The sequence below is a fragment of the Podospora pseudoanserina genome, chromosome 4 (genome assembly GCF_035222485.1).
Source record: "Podospora pseudoanserina strain CBS 124.78 chromosome 4, whole genome shotgun sequence".
NCBI classification, from domain to species: domain Eukaryota; kingdom Fungi; phylum Ascomycota; class Sordariomycetes; order Sordariales; family Podosporaceae; genus Podospora; species Podospora pseudoanserina.
The window spans coordinates 1,810,025-1,825,029 of record NC_085923.1 but is presented as its reverse complement, the minus strand read 5'-3'; the positions used below and the strand labels follow the sequence as shown (position 1 = coordinate 1,825,029).

At 53.5% G+C, this 15,005-nt stretch overlaps 3 protein-coding genes and 1 non-coding gene across 4 annotated transcripts; 2 read left to right on the top strand and 2 right to left on the bottom strand.

The window, feature by feature from the left end:
- The first annotated feature begins 806 nt into the window (after positions 1–806).
- Positions 807–4,580, top strand: ATG13 (autophagy protein 13). Its single transcript, XM_062939958.1, has 3 exons — positions 807–1,511; positions 1,562–1,663; positions 1,723–4,580. The coding sequence occupies exons 1-3, from the start codon at positions 1,317–1,319 to the stop codon at positions 4,120–4,122; spliced, it is 2,697 nt and encodes an 898-aa protein (XP_062800416.1). The 5' UTR covers positions 807–1,316; the 3' UTR covers positions 4,123–4,580.
- Positions 4,581–4,872: 292 nt separating this feature from the next.
- Positions 4,873–8,046, top strand: HSE1 (ESCRT-0 subunit protein hse1). The gene is made up of 6 exons (XM_062939954.1): positions 4,873–5,402; positions 5,463–5,623; positions 5,707–6,519; positions 6,576–6,648; positions 6,702–6,923; positions 7,005–8,046. The coding sequence occupies exons 1-6, from the start codon at positions 5,360–5,362 to the stop codon at positions 7,877–7,879; spliced, it is 2,187 nt and encodes a 728-aa protein (XP_062800415.1). The 5' UTR covers positions 4,873–5,359; the 3' UTR covers positions 7,880–8,046.
- Positions 8,047–8,165: 119 nt separating this feature from the next.
- QC764_0065670 lies at positions 8,166–8,237 on the bottom strand. Its single transcript has one exon. It is a non-coding gene; the product is annotated as a tRNA-Thr (tRNA).
- A 394-nt stretch (positions 8,238–8,631) lies between these two features.
- QC764_001470 (uncharacterized protein) lies at positions 8,632–10,740 on the bottom strand (the record flags this gene model as incomplete). Its single annotated transcript, XM_062939953.1, has 1 exon — positions 8,632–10,740. One exon carries the CDS (start codon positions 10,738–10,740, stop codon positions 8,632–8,634), a length of 2,109 nt encoding a protein of 702 aa, XP_062800414.1.
- Positions 10,741–15,005: the final 4,265 nt, after the last annotated feature.

Here is a 15,005-nt window from a genome sequence, read left to right as displayed (position 1 = left end):
AGACTTAAATGCCACACGTTGGACTGTGGAGAGAACCAGTGGTGACTGAAGCTTCTTGTGAATGAGTTCCCAGCCATCGATATTTATCTGTCAGCGGAGAACGGCTCAGGACCAAGACTGCAGAAAATATATGCAAAGGATCTAGGCATCTCAATGTTTTTAAAGTCAAAACAAGAGAATTAGCTCTAGGCAGGTGGTGAGCGGGAGGCTGGCAGCGAGGTGCATTTGCCTGCCGATGAGCGATGATACGAGATAAGGAAATCAACCCAGTTACATTGCATCATCGCTCGTCTTGGTCGTGCTTGGCGGTTTTGCGTGATGTGATGACGAAAGAGAGGCTTGCACTATGTACATACCAGCACACCAGTTTCAACGGTCACGGGGAAGGGGGGGCGGCACTTGTCTCTTTTTGTTGAGTTCTCTCCGAAAAGAAAGCCGATGATGGACTGATGACTGAAAGATAGTGGTGGTGGTAGACCAAAACTGCCAGCTGTAAGCTCCCCGTTATGCTGGCACTTGACAGACGACTGCCAGTCTGTTGTAGCGCCCGTTTTGGGCTAAGCTTCCTGCCAAAGAACCCTTGTTCCTTGACCACGAGGTGCCTGCTTACGTTAGTCGATGCAGCCAGGAACAAGTGAGGGAGTCAATCCTTATCTCGATCGCCTGGCGCATCGACCGTGTTAACCGTGGGTTCTCTTCCGACATCGCCGTCTGTTTATGACTTTGAGGTGACTGAGGTGACTGTCGTTATCGGAAGAAGAGCGCACGACATTCTCTGTAAAAAAAGACAGACAGTTTCGTGCCTCTCTCGTTGCAGCTGCACGCTCCCGTTGCCTACTACGTGGAACCACACTGGGGGAGCCCTAGAGCCTCAGCCGGCCGTCTGCCTTGGGACTGGGACTTGACCACTTATCACTTTGTCGCCGTCGCCGTCACCGTCACCGTCACCGCCAACCAGCATCCTCCTTTTCCCCTCCCCCTGAAATCCGCCTTGGGCCATCATCCCCTCTTTCTCAAACTTCCCATCCTGACCTATCTCGCCGCCTCAAACGATGGATGCAAACACCCGCTGGAACCCTCCCACCTAAACATCCACCCATCCACCATCCATTATCCACCTCCACATCTGTCTCGATCCGAACTTCTTGACAAACAACACTCGGCACCACTTGCTTGACCTTGACTTTTTCTCGATAGCCATCCTGCAACATTACAACACATCAACAACCTACCTACCTACCTACCTACTACACAATATCCCCGTACCGATGTAAAGTCCATTGTCCCGACCCCAACCTCCATTCTTAGCCGCAGCAATGCATCAACAATCCCGTCACCCGCCCCGGGTGTCCTCCCCCGCATCTTCTCCCCAGACAAACCCCACACGTACCAACAACCCGAGGGACCGCATCCGCACCGGCTCGGACGCCGCAGCCCCGGGCAGTCCTCCGGCATCTTCTGGCGCCGATACCCCCCGGGAGACCATCAAGAAGCTGGACCAGATCATCCAGGTACGTGGGTGTGGAAAGGGGAGGACAGGACAAGGCTGATATCATGACAGAACTTCTACCTCAAAGCCGCTGTGCTCATTCTAGGGTCTCGCGTGAGCCTTGGGCCGACTTCCCGCCGGAACGCCGATGGGACCAAGGTGGTGAACAAATGGGTAAGTTACGGCCGGACAGGTTGTTTTGCATGTGATATACTCCCGCTGACAGCAACCAGTTTTCTATAGACACCGACGATACCGACGATTTTCGGCATGAACTTCGGGTATACAAGACGTCCGGCTCGTTCGAGAGCCCTCCGCCGCCCCTAGTCATCGAGACGTACATCGATGCCTCCAGCTTAAATAGCAGCCAGAGCCTGGTGCTCATCGACGACAACGGAAAGAGGTGGGATGTTTTGGAAGCCCTGAATCCTTCAGAAACAAGTGACGATGGATTTGGAAGCCGACGACCGCGAGCGCAGAATACCGAGGTCGTCCTGGAGCGGTGGGCGATCGAGCTCAAAGATTTATCAACAAACGGCCTTGGCGATTTTGCCCCAACATTACCGACATTATACAAGAGGGCCATCATGTTCTTTCGCACACTTTTTATGGCAACACGCGTCACGCCCTGCTGGAAGTACTCGCAACAAGCGCTCGCCAAGGGAGTCCATCCGGCACTGCAAGTCAAGTGTCGGGTGTCGACTGCAGAGCCCGAGTATCTCACCACATATGACCCATTACGACAGCCACTCCACGAGGGAGATGGGAGGGAGGCGGTGACCACATATGATTTTGGAGATCTTGACATCCCCGTGGGCCGATTTTCCGCCTCGGTCACTTATCGAAACGATTGCAACTTTCGGGTAGACGCTTCAGAATCGTTGCTGAGCTCGCGCTTCATGGTGGAGGAGAACTTCTTTAGGCCAACCATTCAGCACCGGTCACGCAGGCATGGAAGATCGGACTCGTATGCCGAGCCGGGCTCGCTCCCAGCTCACAGGCTCGGTCGTGAAACGCCGGGTCCCCAGCAGACGTATGGCAGTCTGTCCACCTTCCATGGCGAAGGGGCGCTGGGAACAAGCCCCATCACTGCACTGAGACAGGTCCGCCCTATTGGATCCGACACGAGCTCCCCATCAGAGTCTACTTCAGCCAGCGTGGAGCGGCCAAGTGCGCCACATTCGTTACCTATCCGTGGCGCTCTGACCCGACCTCCGTTGAGAACTGGGGAGGAAAGCTCTCGGAGGCCATCCGTTTCTTTCCAGCCGTTCAAAGCTGGCTCAGTTTCAGGCTCTCCCAGACTTGCGGATGCAGACGTGCCACCGTCCCCGCAATCACTATCGCGCCCGTCAGGACTCAGCCAGTTTAGTCGGTCTGGCAATCGATCATCGCTGACAGCCGGAATGGCTGCATCATTGCGGGGTCCCTCTGTACCTCCACAGGATGTACCTGTGGTGTCGGGATCGCCCAAGCCTGGGAACCGGTACAGCAGCAGCTTTACTCACCGACGAGGGCGCCTTTCATTTGGCGGGCAGAGCAGGGGCGATGACGATCAGGCCAGCAGCGGGAAGCAGAGCTTGTCATCATCCGCTCAACCTGGATCGGGCCTTCTGACCGAAGCCGGAGGTATCGCCAGCTCGGGTTCTTTTGTGACTGATGACGATAACATCTCGGAATTTCTCAAGGCCCTGGACAGCCACAAGACGCTCAAAAGCTTTGAGGTCAACAGCAAGGGCGAGTCCTCGGCCTCCAAGAGGACGGCCAACCAGCTGTCCAAGTATCAGATGATGCGGGAAACGAACAATGTCCTGACAGACTCGATGGCGTCGTCGATGCATCTGCAGCGTTCTTCCAGCACGTCAAGCCGCCAACTCGGCAACGTGCCCAGCATGGCAAACCCGGCTTCCATGTCGACGTCTACCTCTCCTGGCAAGCCACTCTCGCCACACACCCCTCACACGCCAGCGATTCCGTCTCGGCTGAGTGAGAATTCTATTATTGATTATCAAGCTCCGGGGCAGGTGACCCGCCGTGCTGGTAGGAGTTCTGGTGTCACTGTTGCCGAGGAAGACGAAGCCGAAGATATGGAGACTCCTGTCGCGCAGGAGGGCGGGCGAGGCACGGGTGCTATTGACATTCCGCTATCGCCCAGGTTGTACCATGTGGGCAACCCGAACCGGCGATCTAGCTCGGTGGTGCAGCAGCACCGTTCGCTGGCGGCTGATGTGGATTCGTATCCTGGCCAGCGCAGCGCCAGTGTTGAGGCGGGTGCAGACAAGGATGTACCGACATTGAGCACGCTGCTTGCCTATCAGGGAGGTGCAGGCGGGCAGAGTTCTACTGCGGCAGAAGGCAGTAGCGCGGGAAACAAGGATGGGAGTGAGAGTCTAGGAGATGTGCCGCCGGCGGCTATCGCCAGTCCTTTCGGTGGTCGGGGCGTGCGATATCCCGTCAGGACGAATAGGCCAAACTCATTTTCATCGGCGAGGCTGGGCACCAGTGTGGATGGTCCGACGGAAGAGCCGTTGCTCTTTGAACTGAGTGAATTGGGACCTGGGAGGAGGAGCCTAGAGGACGGAAGTAATGAACGGGAACCGGGGTTGCGAGGAGTTTTGAGGAAAGGATGGTCATGATCTTTTCTTGGGTTGTTTGATTGGTCATGTCAACTGTGGGCTACCTTTTTGTTTCTCTGGCGTTGCAAAGTGGATTGTATGTTATGGGGGACTAGGGGGACGATCAGGACAGGAACAACAGCGAGCGATTGCTTTTTAACATGGGGGTTTGGTTTGTTTTGAGTTATGTTTCCAGAAAGAATGAGATGTTAGGGATATAGGGGATTGGTGAGGTTGGGATGGGTGGGTGGCAAAGAGATTGTGAAAACCAAACAGACAGCAAGAAGAGGAACGGCATAGCATCGGAGCGAGCACATGGATGTTTGGAAGCGATAGAGATGGAGGATGCATGGAGCATCAGCATGAGGTGTATTTACAAATGGCATTTGTATACACCATATATTTCTATTATTGTATTGTATATGATCTGGTGGGGGAGGGTGTGTGTGTATGTGTGTGGACATAGCTCCCAATTTTACGTTGTTCCTCATGGTTCATCTGATCTGATATTGTTGCTTCCTTGATTATGTATGAGTGATAGAGAATGGTAGGTGTCTGGCTTTTGGCCAAGACACCTCGAGAGGAAATCTGCCATGTGCTAGCTTGACATGTCCAAGAGCTGTCGGCCAGGATGGAGTTTTCTTTTCGTGGCTGCGCAAGCTGCATACGCAATGGGGGGGCGGCAAGTTGAAGCGGCGGCTGTTGTTACGGCTTTTACTGTATCTTACATGTGATGCTGCTGGTAAGCGTGCAGTGCGCGGCAGTATTTACGTAACCATACCATGCTCTTGGTGGGAGGCCTGACCAACCACGCGGCACATGCGCACTGCCCACTTGACCTTGAACCTTGACCTTTGATCATCATCGATACCAACCTTGTGCAATTAATACACCGCACCTAGAGAGGATATCCTCCGTTTGAGATATCAGTCTTTCCAGCAAAAAGCAATACTATCCAGTTCCTGGCGAGACGAGCCAAAAGACCAGACAGAAAGAACAGCGACGAACTGACGGGCGGGAAGCGGGGGAGCTTATCCGTCCCCGTACCTGGAGCAAGCAATCGAACGCCGACGTCAGAGCTTCCTTTCCGGAACCTTTCACCACCACCTACCAGCAACGCCGAAACCGCCAACCCTAGACAAAAAACCGCGCATCTTCTCTGCCGAAGGGTTGGGATAGCACAAGAGTTTTCTTTTTGATCGAGTCGCATCGGCCTTTTCTGCCAGGGATAGCAAGCTTAGCAACACATTCGCCCAGCATGTTCCGAGCGGCGGCGGCCGGGCCGTATGATGAGGCCATTAGTATGTCTTTCTTTTCTGTCCATGATTGATGAAATGGGATGCTGACCAAGTGAACAATAGACAAGGCCACGGATGAGAATCTTACTTCCGAGGACTGGGGAGCCATCATGGAGGTTTGCGACCGGGTAGCGAGCGATGCTAATGGGAGCAAGGATGCGGTGCAGAGCATGATTAAGAGGCTGGCTCATCGGAATGCGAATGTGCAGTTGTATACTCTTGAGGTGGGTTATCATTTTGCTTTTGTTACTCGCACATACACACACACTTGGCCCCTTTGCTAACAAGTAATGATTTACCTGTGCAGGTCGCAAACGCCCTCTCCCAAAATTGTGGAAAGAACATGCACCGCGAGCTCTCCTCCCGCGCGTTTACCGATGCCCTTCTCAAACTGGCCAACGACCGGAACACGCACAATCAAGTCAAGGCGAAGATTCTGGAGAGGATGAAGGACTGGAGCGACATGTTCAAGTCTGATCCGGATCTGGGGATCATGTACGATGCTTACTATCGCCTGAAGCAGAGCAACCCCACGCTGCACCCTCCTAGCGCGCCGCAGAAGAATAGCTTGACTGAGGTGGATAGGCAGAAGGAGGAGGAGGAGTTGCAGATGGCGCTCAAGCTGAGCTTGCAGGAGGAGGAGAGGAAGAAGGGGAAGGGAGTTGGTGGGGGTAGTTCGGCTGCTGCTGGCCCCAGTGGGAGTGCCGGTGCGGGTCAGCAACAACAACAGCAGGGGCAGCAGCAGCAGCAGCAGGAGGAGGCGGCAGCGCCGATCCAGCCGGTTGCTTCTGGAACTACGGCGGCGACGGTGTCGAGGGTGAGGGCTTTGTACGATTTCTTGCCGTCGGAGCCGGGGGAGTTGGAGTTCAAGAAGGGGGATGTGATTGCCGTGTTGGAGAGTGTGTATAAGGATTGGTGGAGGGGTTCATTGAAGGGGAAAACGGGCATTTTTCCCTTGAATTATGTGGAGAAGTTGACCGATCCCACGCCGGATGAGCTGCAGAGGGAGGCGCAGATGGAGGCGGAGGTGTTTGCTGAGATCAAGAATGTGGAGAAGTTGTTGACGTTGTTGAGTGCGAGCAATACTGGGCCGAGGGAGGAGGATAACGAGGAGATATCGGTATGTTGGGCTGGATTTTGGAGGGTGGAGAGTGGGAGGCTGACTTTGCGACACAGAAGCTCTATCACCAGACGTTGGCCATTCGGCCTAAGCTTATCAAGCTGATTGAGAAGTACTCTCAGAAGAAAGGTATGGCATTCCAGGAGGGTTTTCGAATGGGGATTGGCTAACTGGGTGTGCAGATGACTTTACGCAGCTGAATGAAAAGTTCATCAAGGCTAGGAGAGACTATGAGGCTCTGCTTGAGTCGTCCATGTCTCACCCTCCTGGTCCCACGTATCACCAATACGCGATGCGCCCACAGATTCCTGGAGGGTATCCTCCTGCCGGCCAGGGCTACGCTCCTGGTCCATCTGGTCCTCAAGACCCGCAGAGATTCTACACTCCTGCCCCTGCTCAACAAGGTACGGCATTGGCCGAGTTTGGCGCTTAGGAGGGATCGCGAAACTAGAACTGAGCAACAGCTGATTTGTATATACGAGTAGAATCATCTCAATATCCACCATCCTCACCTTCTCCCAACTTCCAGCGTCCTCCTCAGACGGGAACTCCTGCACCGGTGTATTTCGCGGGTGCGGAGATTCCATCCCAGCCAAATCAAGCACCACCACAGGCGCCTCAGCAACAGGCACCACCACAACCTCCTCAGCAGCAGCAAGCGCCACAGCAGCAGCAGGGATACCCTCAACGTCCGAACGAACAGAGGGTGCCATCTAGCGGGCAGCAGCCGGCCCCGATCCAGACTTCTGTGTCGCCTCCTCCTCAGGGGCAGTACACGGCTTATCAGTCCCCGTCAACAGGGGGCCCGGGTGGTAACCCTCGTCCGCAAAGTTATGGAGGGCCGCAGGAGTTGTCCACATCGGTTTATGACTCGCCTGTTGCGGCGCATCATAATCCGAGCGGGTCATACGCTTCGTTTTATAGCGCCAACAACAATGACGATCCTTATGCGGCTGCCAGCCCAAGTGCGCCGAGTGCTCCGAGTGCTCCGGGTGCTCCCCCGCCGGCTGTTCCCGGGGGAGTGCAGACCAATCCTTATTATGCTGCTGCTGCGAATGCGGGTGGGCAGTATGGAGGTGAGGGATATGGTGGTGCACCGGATAGTCCGTACACGTCAAGGCCGGCGGTGCCGGTGACCACGATGTCGCCTCCGCCGTTGAAGCCGAGCGGGCCGGCGTTTGATGCTCGGCAGGGGTTACCTAGTCGGATTGGGGAGGGTGCTGCTGGTGCTGGTGGTGGTGCCGCTGCTGGGGGAGGGGGAGGGGAGGGGAGGTATAAGGCTTATGTTCCGCCTAGTGCGCAGGTTGCTGGAGGTGGGGATGATGCGGCGGGGAATTATTATAGGGGGGCTGGGTATTAGGAGGGATGTGTATTCAATTTTTGTTTGATATGGGGTGAGGGTTTGGTACGTAACTGATGGTGAATGTATGCGTTGCGTTGTGATTTTGTGTGAGCTGGTAGTATGTGGTGTTGCTGTGAGGGAAGGCGGTGGTGCGAGAGCTATGGTGGGTCGGAGGAATGAACGCGGAGGGCAAAAGGGGGGAGGTAAAGGGGGGAGGTATAGGGGTGGTGGAGCAAAGGATGGAGGAATGGTTACAATGATAAGGCGTGGGTGGGGTAGGTAGTACAACAATAACAACCAATAGGCCCGCATGGCTCAGTGGTAGAGCGCATCACTAGTAATGATGAGGTCGTCAGTTCGATTCTGGCTGTGGGCACATGTGATATTTCATTCTTTTTCCATTCACGTTTAACTTGGATTTTTTTGCTTGTCTCTACTTTTTTATACTCGTAACAAAATGATTTTGTTAGTCACGATCATAGCAGAATATTTGTAAATCAACGCATTTTTGTTATTGGTAAAACCCCGTTAGGTAATATAAACTAATTACATGAACTCCCCCCCCAAATAAATGACCTATAAATCCCATGAAATTTCAACGTTAACTCCCATCCCACGCAGCATACATGATAATAACACCCCTTTTTGCCCCTATTTGGCACATGATATCCCGTTAAATGCAACGTCTCCTATATGAAGCAACAAATCAACGCATATCAATATGAAAATCAGTCCCATTCCCACCCATTTACCCCCTTTTCAACTCCCATTTATTCATTCCTCGCCCTCTTACTGGGGCTACCCTCGTCCTCACCCCCTGGATCATCGAGCCCCCGCTTCTTGCGTGAGCTAGGAGGTGGTGTTCTGAGCAGGTTCGCTTCGGGTGTCTCCTCCTCCTCGTTGTCGGAATCGTCGTCACTATCGCTGGAGATGACACTGTCCTTGTCATCGTCGGTGTCCTCGTCGTTTTGCTCGGTCAAATCCACGATTTCGGACGCGTCGTCGTCATGGGTGAGATCGATCTGCTCCCCTGACCTAGAGGGGTGGATTATGGGGACGGGGGTGGATGACTCCCGCTGTATGGAGGGTGTTGATGGTGCCAGGCGGGGAGGAGTGGGAGCGGAGGGGCGAGGGGTGACGAAGAGCCCGCCGCTGGGGGGTTGGGCGATGCCAGGGGGCAAGGCTGACATTGAGGGGGTTCTTGGGGGAGCTTGAGGAGTTGGTGTGCTGGAGTTTTTGATAAGAGGGGTGTTGTAGCCGCTGACGAAGAGGGAGGAAGTGGTGGTGGAGCGTCTTGGGGCTGTTGAATGAGAGGTTTGCATGCTACCTTGAGCAGAGGGGTTGGCGGGGAGGAGATCGTCTAGCATGGCTCGTAAGCGCTCTCCGTCGGCGGCTTCGGTGGTTCTGTTGAAGGACATGGGCCCCGAGTCTAGGATGACCAGCTCGCTGTCGTCATCTGAGCTGCCTACAAAGAGCGGCGAGCTGGCCCTGGAGTGGGCAATCGAGGGAGGGCGAGCAAGGTTTGAAGAGTTGGAGTGGAGTTGTGAGAGCCTGGATGACAGGTTTGAGATCCTGGTGGATAGGTTCGATGTGTAGCCTGTAGTGGTTGTGTGCGTTGCAACGCTCCCTGAACGCCTCCCTCTAGCCATTCCACCTCCTCTTCTTCCTCCTCCACCCCTGCTGCTTCCCAGCGCGAAGCTGGCCACATCGGCATCATACTCCCTACTTCCTCCCTCTCTGAGCTCATCGTACGAGCAGCGGCCGTTCTCCAGATTGTAGGTATCCCTCACGAGCTCCCAGTCTTTCTCGAGTGGCTTCCACTGGCCCTGGCTCGCATTAGCTCCGCCACCACCGCCATCACTCCCACCACCATTCCCTCCTCCTCCACCACCATCACCCCTATCGCCATCCTCCTCATCATCCCCAAACGAACCCCTTCCAACCAGCCTCCTCAGCTTCTCTAACCGACTCCCCTCGGCCCTAATTGGCACCTTGGGCATGGCGACCACAGTCTCAATATCCCTCTCAAAACTCCAATCCTCCACCTCGTGCCTCACCCCACCACCCGAGCGGACCGCCTTGTTCAAATCATACCACTTCACCCGTTCCATCCCCCTGAGCTGGTAAATATAATCCACCCCTTGAACCGTCCTCAAAGCCCTATTCATCCTGTAATTAGGCTGCCCCTTGGTCTTGTTCCCCAGCAGCCTCTTCATAGCCGGGTGCTCCGTCCCCCTCCGCATACAACTCTTCTGCGACTCATTGATATGCACCACCAGCGTCTTCAACCTCTTCATATCAACCAGCCAGCTCAACGCGTGAGTCCTCCGCGAGAACGGCACCATGGGCGCGCCAACCTCCTCGCCATTCGCCGCCACCCGCCTGTATGTCGGTGCCGTGAGGTGCTGGTTGCCCGTCCAGACAATCTCAACATGCTGAATCCTCTCCACCCTCGCAACCCCGCTCCCCTGACAGAAGCGATGAAACTCGCCCAGGGATGAAAAGGCAAAGGTGTTGAGCCCGTAGAAGACGTGCGTGCCCAGAAAGAGGAACCGTTTGGAGCCTTGGAGTAAAGCGAGCACCTCGGCGGGTTCGTGGCCGTCGGTGTTGACACAGCAGTCTTTTTCCGGACCCCAGAAGAAGAAGTGCCGCAGTCCAGACCGTCGCTCCAGCTCTTCCTCGGGGGGGAAGGTGGAAGGGGGGTGGAAGGCGTCCAGTCGGGAGACGCAGTGGATCAGCTGACCGTCTTTGAAGAGGACTTTCTTGAAGATGTCAAACTGGATGAACCCGGGGAGCTTCTCAAAGGGGAAGGGCTTGGCGTACTTGACGACAGCCTGCTGAGGGGTGCGTGTCAATATGCCCATCAGGGGGTCCAGCATTGCTCCTGGCAGCTCGTTGTCATCATCACCTCCTTCCCCTCCTCCTCTCCTCCTCCTCCTCCCCCCCCCCTCACCCTCTCCTCCTCCTCCCCTCTCCTCCCCTCCTCACCACTCTCCTCCTCACTCTCCTCCTCACTCTCCTCCTCCACCACCGCCCGCACCCCCGGCACAAACCTCAAATCAGGATGCCTCCAAGTAACCAGCGTACTCATGTTCTCCTCCTTGGCACTCTGCTTAAAAACCATCCGATACGTCAAACCCGGCACATCACTGAGAAAGTCCCTGAGCAAGCCCTGCCACGTCTGTATTCATTGTTGGTTAGCCCCTGGATTTCCCCCTGAATCAAAGCAAACTTACCCGCTCAGTATGCAACCCCCGGCCCCAACCTCGCCTCCAACACCCTCACCCTCTCCCTCAACTTCTCCTTCTCGGCCCTCTCCCCCGCAAGCTCCTCCCTCGCCTCCCTCAGCTCCCCGTGCAACCGCTCGTTTTCCCTCTGCAGGAGTAGCCTTCTCTGAGCCTGCCGCTGGTTACAGCCTGGCATGACGCAGTATCTACCCCCAGGTGCCTCTCCTCCCCCTGCATCACCACCACCACCACCACCACCGTCGTTATTATCCATTTTTAGGCCTCTTTCAAAGATGAAAAAGGCCTACATCATAAACAAATCAGGCCTAAATTGCAAGTTGATACGCCTCGGTTAACAACCCTAATGTCTTGTTGGATCCGTCGATACGCGTGAGGTTGATGGTTTGGATGGGTAGGTAGACCCAGACAGAGAGATCGAGTTGAAGAGATGTCAAAGGGAGCTGAGTAGGCCTCGCTCAGTTGAAAGCAATAGAAGTGAAATAAGAAGACTTTTGAGAGAAGAGATGTGGGTTAATAGATGGTCGGGAGATCAGTCCAGAGGCTGAGGAACGATAACAAAGCTGGAGGGCAGAAAACGGGAGATTCTACTGATAGGAGAGCCCCTCTTGTCTGTTGCTGCGATGGTGATGGGCAGGATTTTTGTCGTTGGGAACTGCTTTGGAGGAGGATGTTTCAGGGGGCAGGAGCAAGGTAAGAGCTTAGATGGCGATAAGAGAGGTTGTCGAGATGAAGACTGATGGAGTAGGTCAGAAACTGGACCTCACTGTGGAGGTAGGTCGGCAAAAGTTATGGAAGTAGGTTACCTACGAAAGTCGGTTATGGGAGCCGATAGGGAGTGTGAGTAGAGATAAAATGGAGTAGCGAGGATGGAAAGGTGGAGTGTAAAGATAGGCTACAGAAGCCCGCGGTGGTTCAGACTGTCTGGCGACCTAGGACCCAAGGCTGTTTGGGTGAGAAACGTGAGATGGGAGGGAGAGAGGAAGTATTTGTAAGGCCGTGGGAGAAGCAAGAGTTTGGCATCAAGTCTGAAAAGAGATTGGGAATTCGACTGGCATGAGGAAAGTGCGATTCTGCCTAACTGGATGATAAAAGGAAGGAGGTTAGTAGTTGGTGATTCAGACTGTTTGAACGAGAGCACAAGATGAGAGGTGGGAAGAGGAAGTATTTGTAGATATGTGGAAGAGGAGAGATTCCGGCATCTAGCTTGAGAAGAGACTGCCAATCTTCATAACGAGAGAAAGTCTTTGTAGGTGGGTGGAAGAGGAATGAACTTCAGCATCTATTGAGAGAGACTGCAAATTTGACTGATCTGAGGAAGGTGCAATTTGAATATGGCCCAGTGACGAGAGGAAGTCCTATTTACATTAACCTGTGACCCAGAAGTGCTTCGGACTGGCAGGAACGGCTGCTTCAGTGGAACAATGGCCTCGAAGTCTGTGATACCGAAAAGAAGAAGAAGAGATACAGTCTTGGTGTTTCCAAACGCGTATTTTATCCTTCCTCGCGTGGCCCGTGCCCTTGTTGGCCTCAGGCCATCGCCAAGTCCTCCGATATCCTCCTGGCTAGTGGCCTTCCTTTGATAACCGCCATGCCTCTGTTTGTCTGCCTCACTTTGAATGAGAGGCTCTCAACGTGCAGTTACCCCTCCTTGCGGTGGTATCGGCGGTGTTGTTGGGCATAGTTATAGGTAGTTGGCTTTTGCCGTGTAACACCATCTCCCCCTTCTTATGCTCGCCCTCGAGCCTGATGCACACCCTAACAAACCATCCTCAATTATACCACATCAACATAAGGAATTAACTATAATTACATCAGAAACAGCTGAATCAGATGCTTCTGCAGCCTCCTGGCAAGTGCGCGCATTATGGCCAGGCTTGCCGCACACACTACAGCACCGAACCTTCGTACGAGCCCCCTGCATTACTACTTTCCGGCTGCGTTTCTTGCACTCCCTCCCTATCCACGGCCTTCTGATCCAGTAGATCCTGTGCCTCTTGTACAGTAAGTGACCCTCCAAGCCTTACGCGTGTTTTTTAGCTCTCCGGCGTTTGCTTAATGCCTCATTGGCCTTACGGAGCGACGAGACCTCTGCACGAAGGAGAGCCACCTGGTGCATTATAGCTGTTGTACCCTTAGTAAGCTGGTCTACCGCAGCCAACATTGAAGTCGGAGAGCTATTTTGATGGTTGGCAATGCGAGTCTTAATAAGCGTTGACTGTGAATTGGCTTCTCGAGGGTTGTGTGGTGTTTGGGAGACCCAAGGTTGTGCAGTGCCGGGCCGTGAGTTTGGAGGTGTTGGCGTACGAAGCTTTACATCTAGCTTAAAAGCACCTTCTCTGGATCGTATGGTATAAGGCCAGCACCTGCAAAGCCACCCTGTATATTCTTCTCCGTTATAGAGGCGTAGAAGGCCTCGCGGAAGGCACAGAGGAACTCGAGCTTGCTTACGTGGTTGATATGCATGCGCATCAAGTCCTCGATCTGGCGGCCGTACGCCTGTTTTAGCGGCCCAAAGCAGCCAACATCGAGTGGCTGGAGGAGGTGGGAGGAATGTGGAGGCATGCAGAGCGTGATAATGTTATTCTGCTGGCAGTAGCGCTCGAATTCGGTCGAGTGGTGGCTTTCGTGGCCGTCGAGGATTAACAACCGGTATTTGCCCTTTATACGGGACGCTGTATAATGGTCGAAGTGTTTGATCCAATCTAGGCCTACCGCATTGGTAGTCCAGCTATTATCGGTAGTTGCGATGCGCCAGGTGGACGGTAGGTTGCACTCGGTATACCAGTTGGCAAGGTGGTACTGCGCGGCTAAGATAATGAAAGGAGGGATGGCCCAGCCGAGGGCATTGACTCCTGGATTACCGTTGCCCATTCGCGGTTGCCAGGCTGGGCCAGTTTCGCCTTGCTAAGGCCGTCTGAGGTCGTAACTACCATACCCGCGAAGATAATACCCATCATAAACCCAGTCTCGTCGAAGTTGTAGATATCGTCATCTACAATACCGTACTTGGCCTTAGTGTTCCGTATAAGCGCGAACCACTCGCTAATGACTTTTGGATCCTCGCATTTGGCCCTCTGGTAGTCGTATCTACGCGTAAAGCGCGTACGGAGCTCTGGTTGGCGTTTAACAAATCGATGTACCCAGAGCTTGCCGACAGGGGCGCATCGCGTACGCGTAGCAGTTGGTTGGCCATATCTTCCACACCACGCAATCTGGGTGGAAAAGCTCGCGCACATAGCTCAATAATGTATTGGACAATAGCCTCCTCTTCTGATTGAGTGAGCTTCTTCGAATTAGGTGTTATATCGCGTCGTGCAGGCTTGCCGATGCGGCGACGCCCTAGTGTTTTACGGTCGACTCCGTAAATTTTAGCTGCAGCTCGTTCGCTTAGATTCTCGTCATTTTGAAGAGCTTGGAGGGCTAAGATTATCTGGCTTTCGTTTGAAGTAGTGGGCATTTTGGATGGTAGAGGAAAGTTGTTGTGAAGTGCAAAGATGTCGCGTCGCGTAGAAAGTGGGTCACTCGCTGATATGGGTCACTCGCTGATAATGTACGTTAATGCTTAAGGAAAGTTAGTCGGATAACGGTAAGCGAGATTACCTTCTAGATTTTAAATAGGCTTAATATCTTCTTATTTAGCTTCTTAAAGGGTCGACGGGTCTTAATATACCTAGCGTTAAATATTATAAACTAATCCTATTTAAATAAAGGTATTTCTTTTTTCTTCGAATTTATTTATTATTTTATACGTTTATAGATATTTTTTAAAGAATTCTACATTTCTTTATAAATTTAAGTTATTTAGTATACGTATAGCCGGCTCGAAAGGTTATAAACGGTAGTATTCGACGAGGGGTTATTAGAGGTAAGGTAGTAACTATAGTTAACGAAAAAAA

Excerpts from the sequence above, each read along its gene's own strand:
- ATG13 (XM_062939958.1), top strand. The coding sequence starts at position 1,317 with ATGCATCAACAATCCCGTCACCCGCCCCGGGTGTCCTCCCCCGCATCT. Across the intron at positions 1,512-1,561 it reads AGCTGGACCAGATCATCCAG|AACTTCTACCTCAAAGCCGC; the intron begins GTACGTGGGTGT and ends ATATCATGACAG. Across the intron at positions 1,664-1,722 it reads CCAAGGTGGTGAACAAATGG|TTTTCTATAGACACCGACGA; the intron begins GTAAGTTACGGC and ends GACAGCAACCAG.
- HSE1 (XM_062939954.1), top strand. The coding sequence starts at position 5,360 with ATGTTCCGAGCGGCGGCGGCCGGGCCGTATGATGAGGCCATTA. Across the intron at positions 6,520-6,575 it reads AGGATAACGAGGAGATATCG|AAGCTCTATCACCAGACGTT; the intron begins GTATGTTGGGCT and ends TTTGCGACACAG. Across the intron at positions 6,924-7,004 it reads TCCTGCCCCTGCTCAACAAG|AATCATCTCAATATCCACCA; the intron begins GTACGGCATTGG and ends ATATACGAGTAG.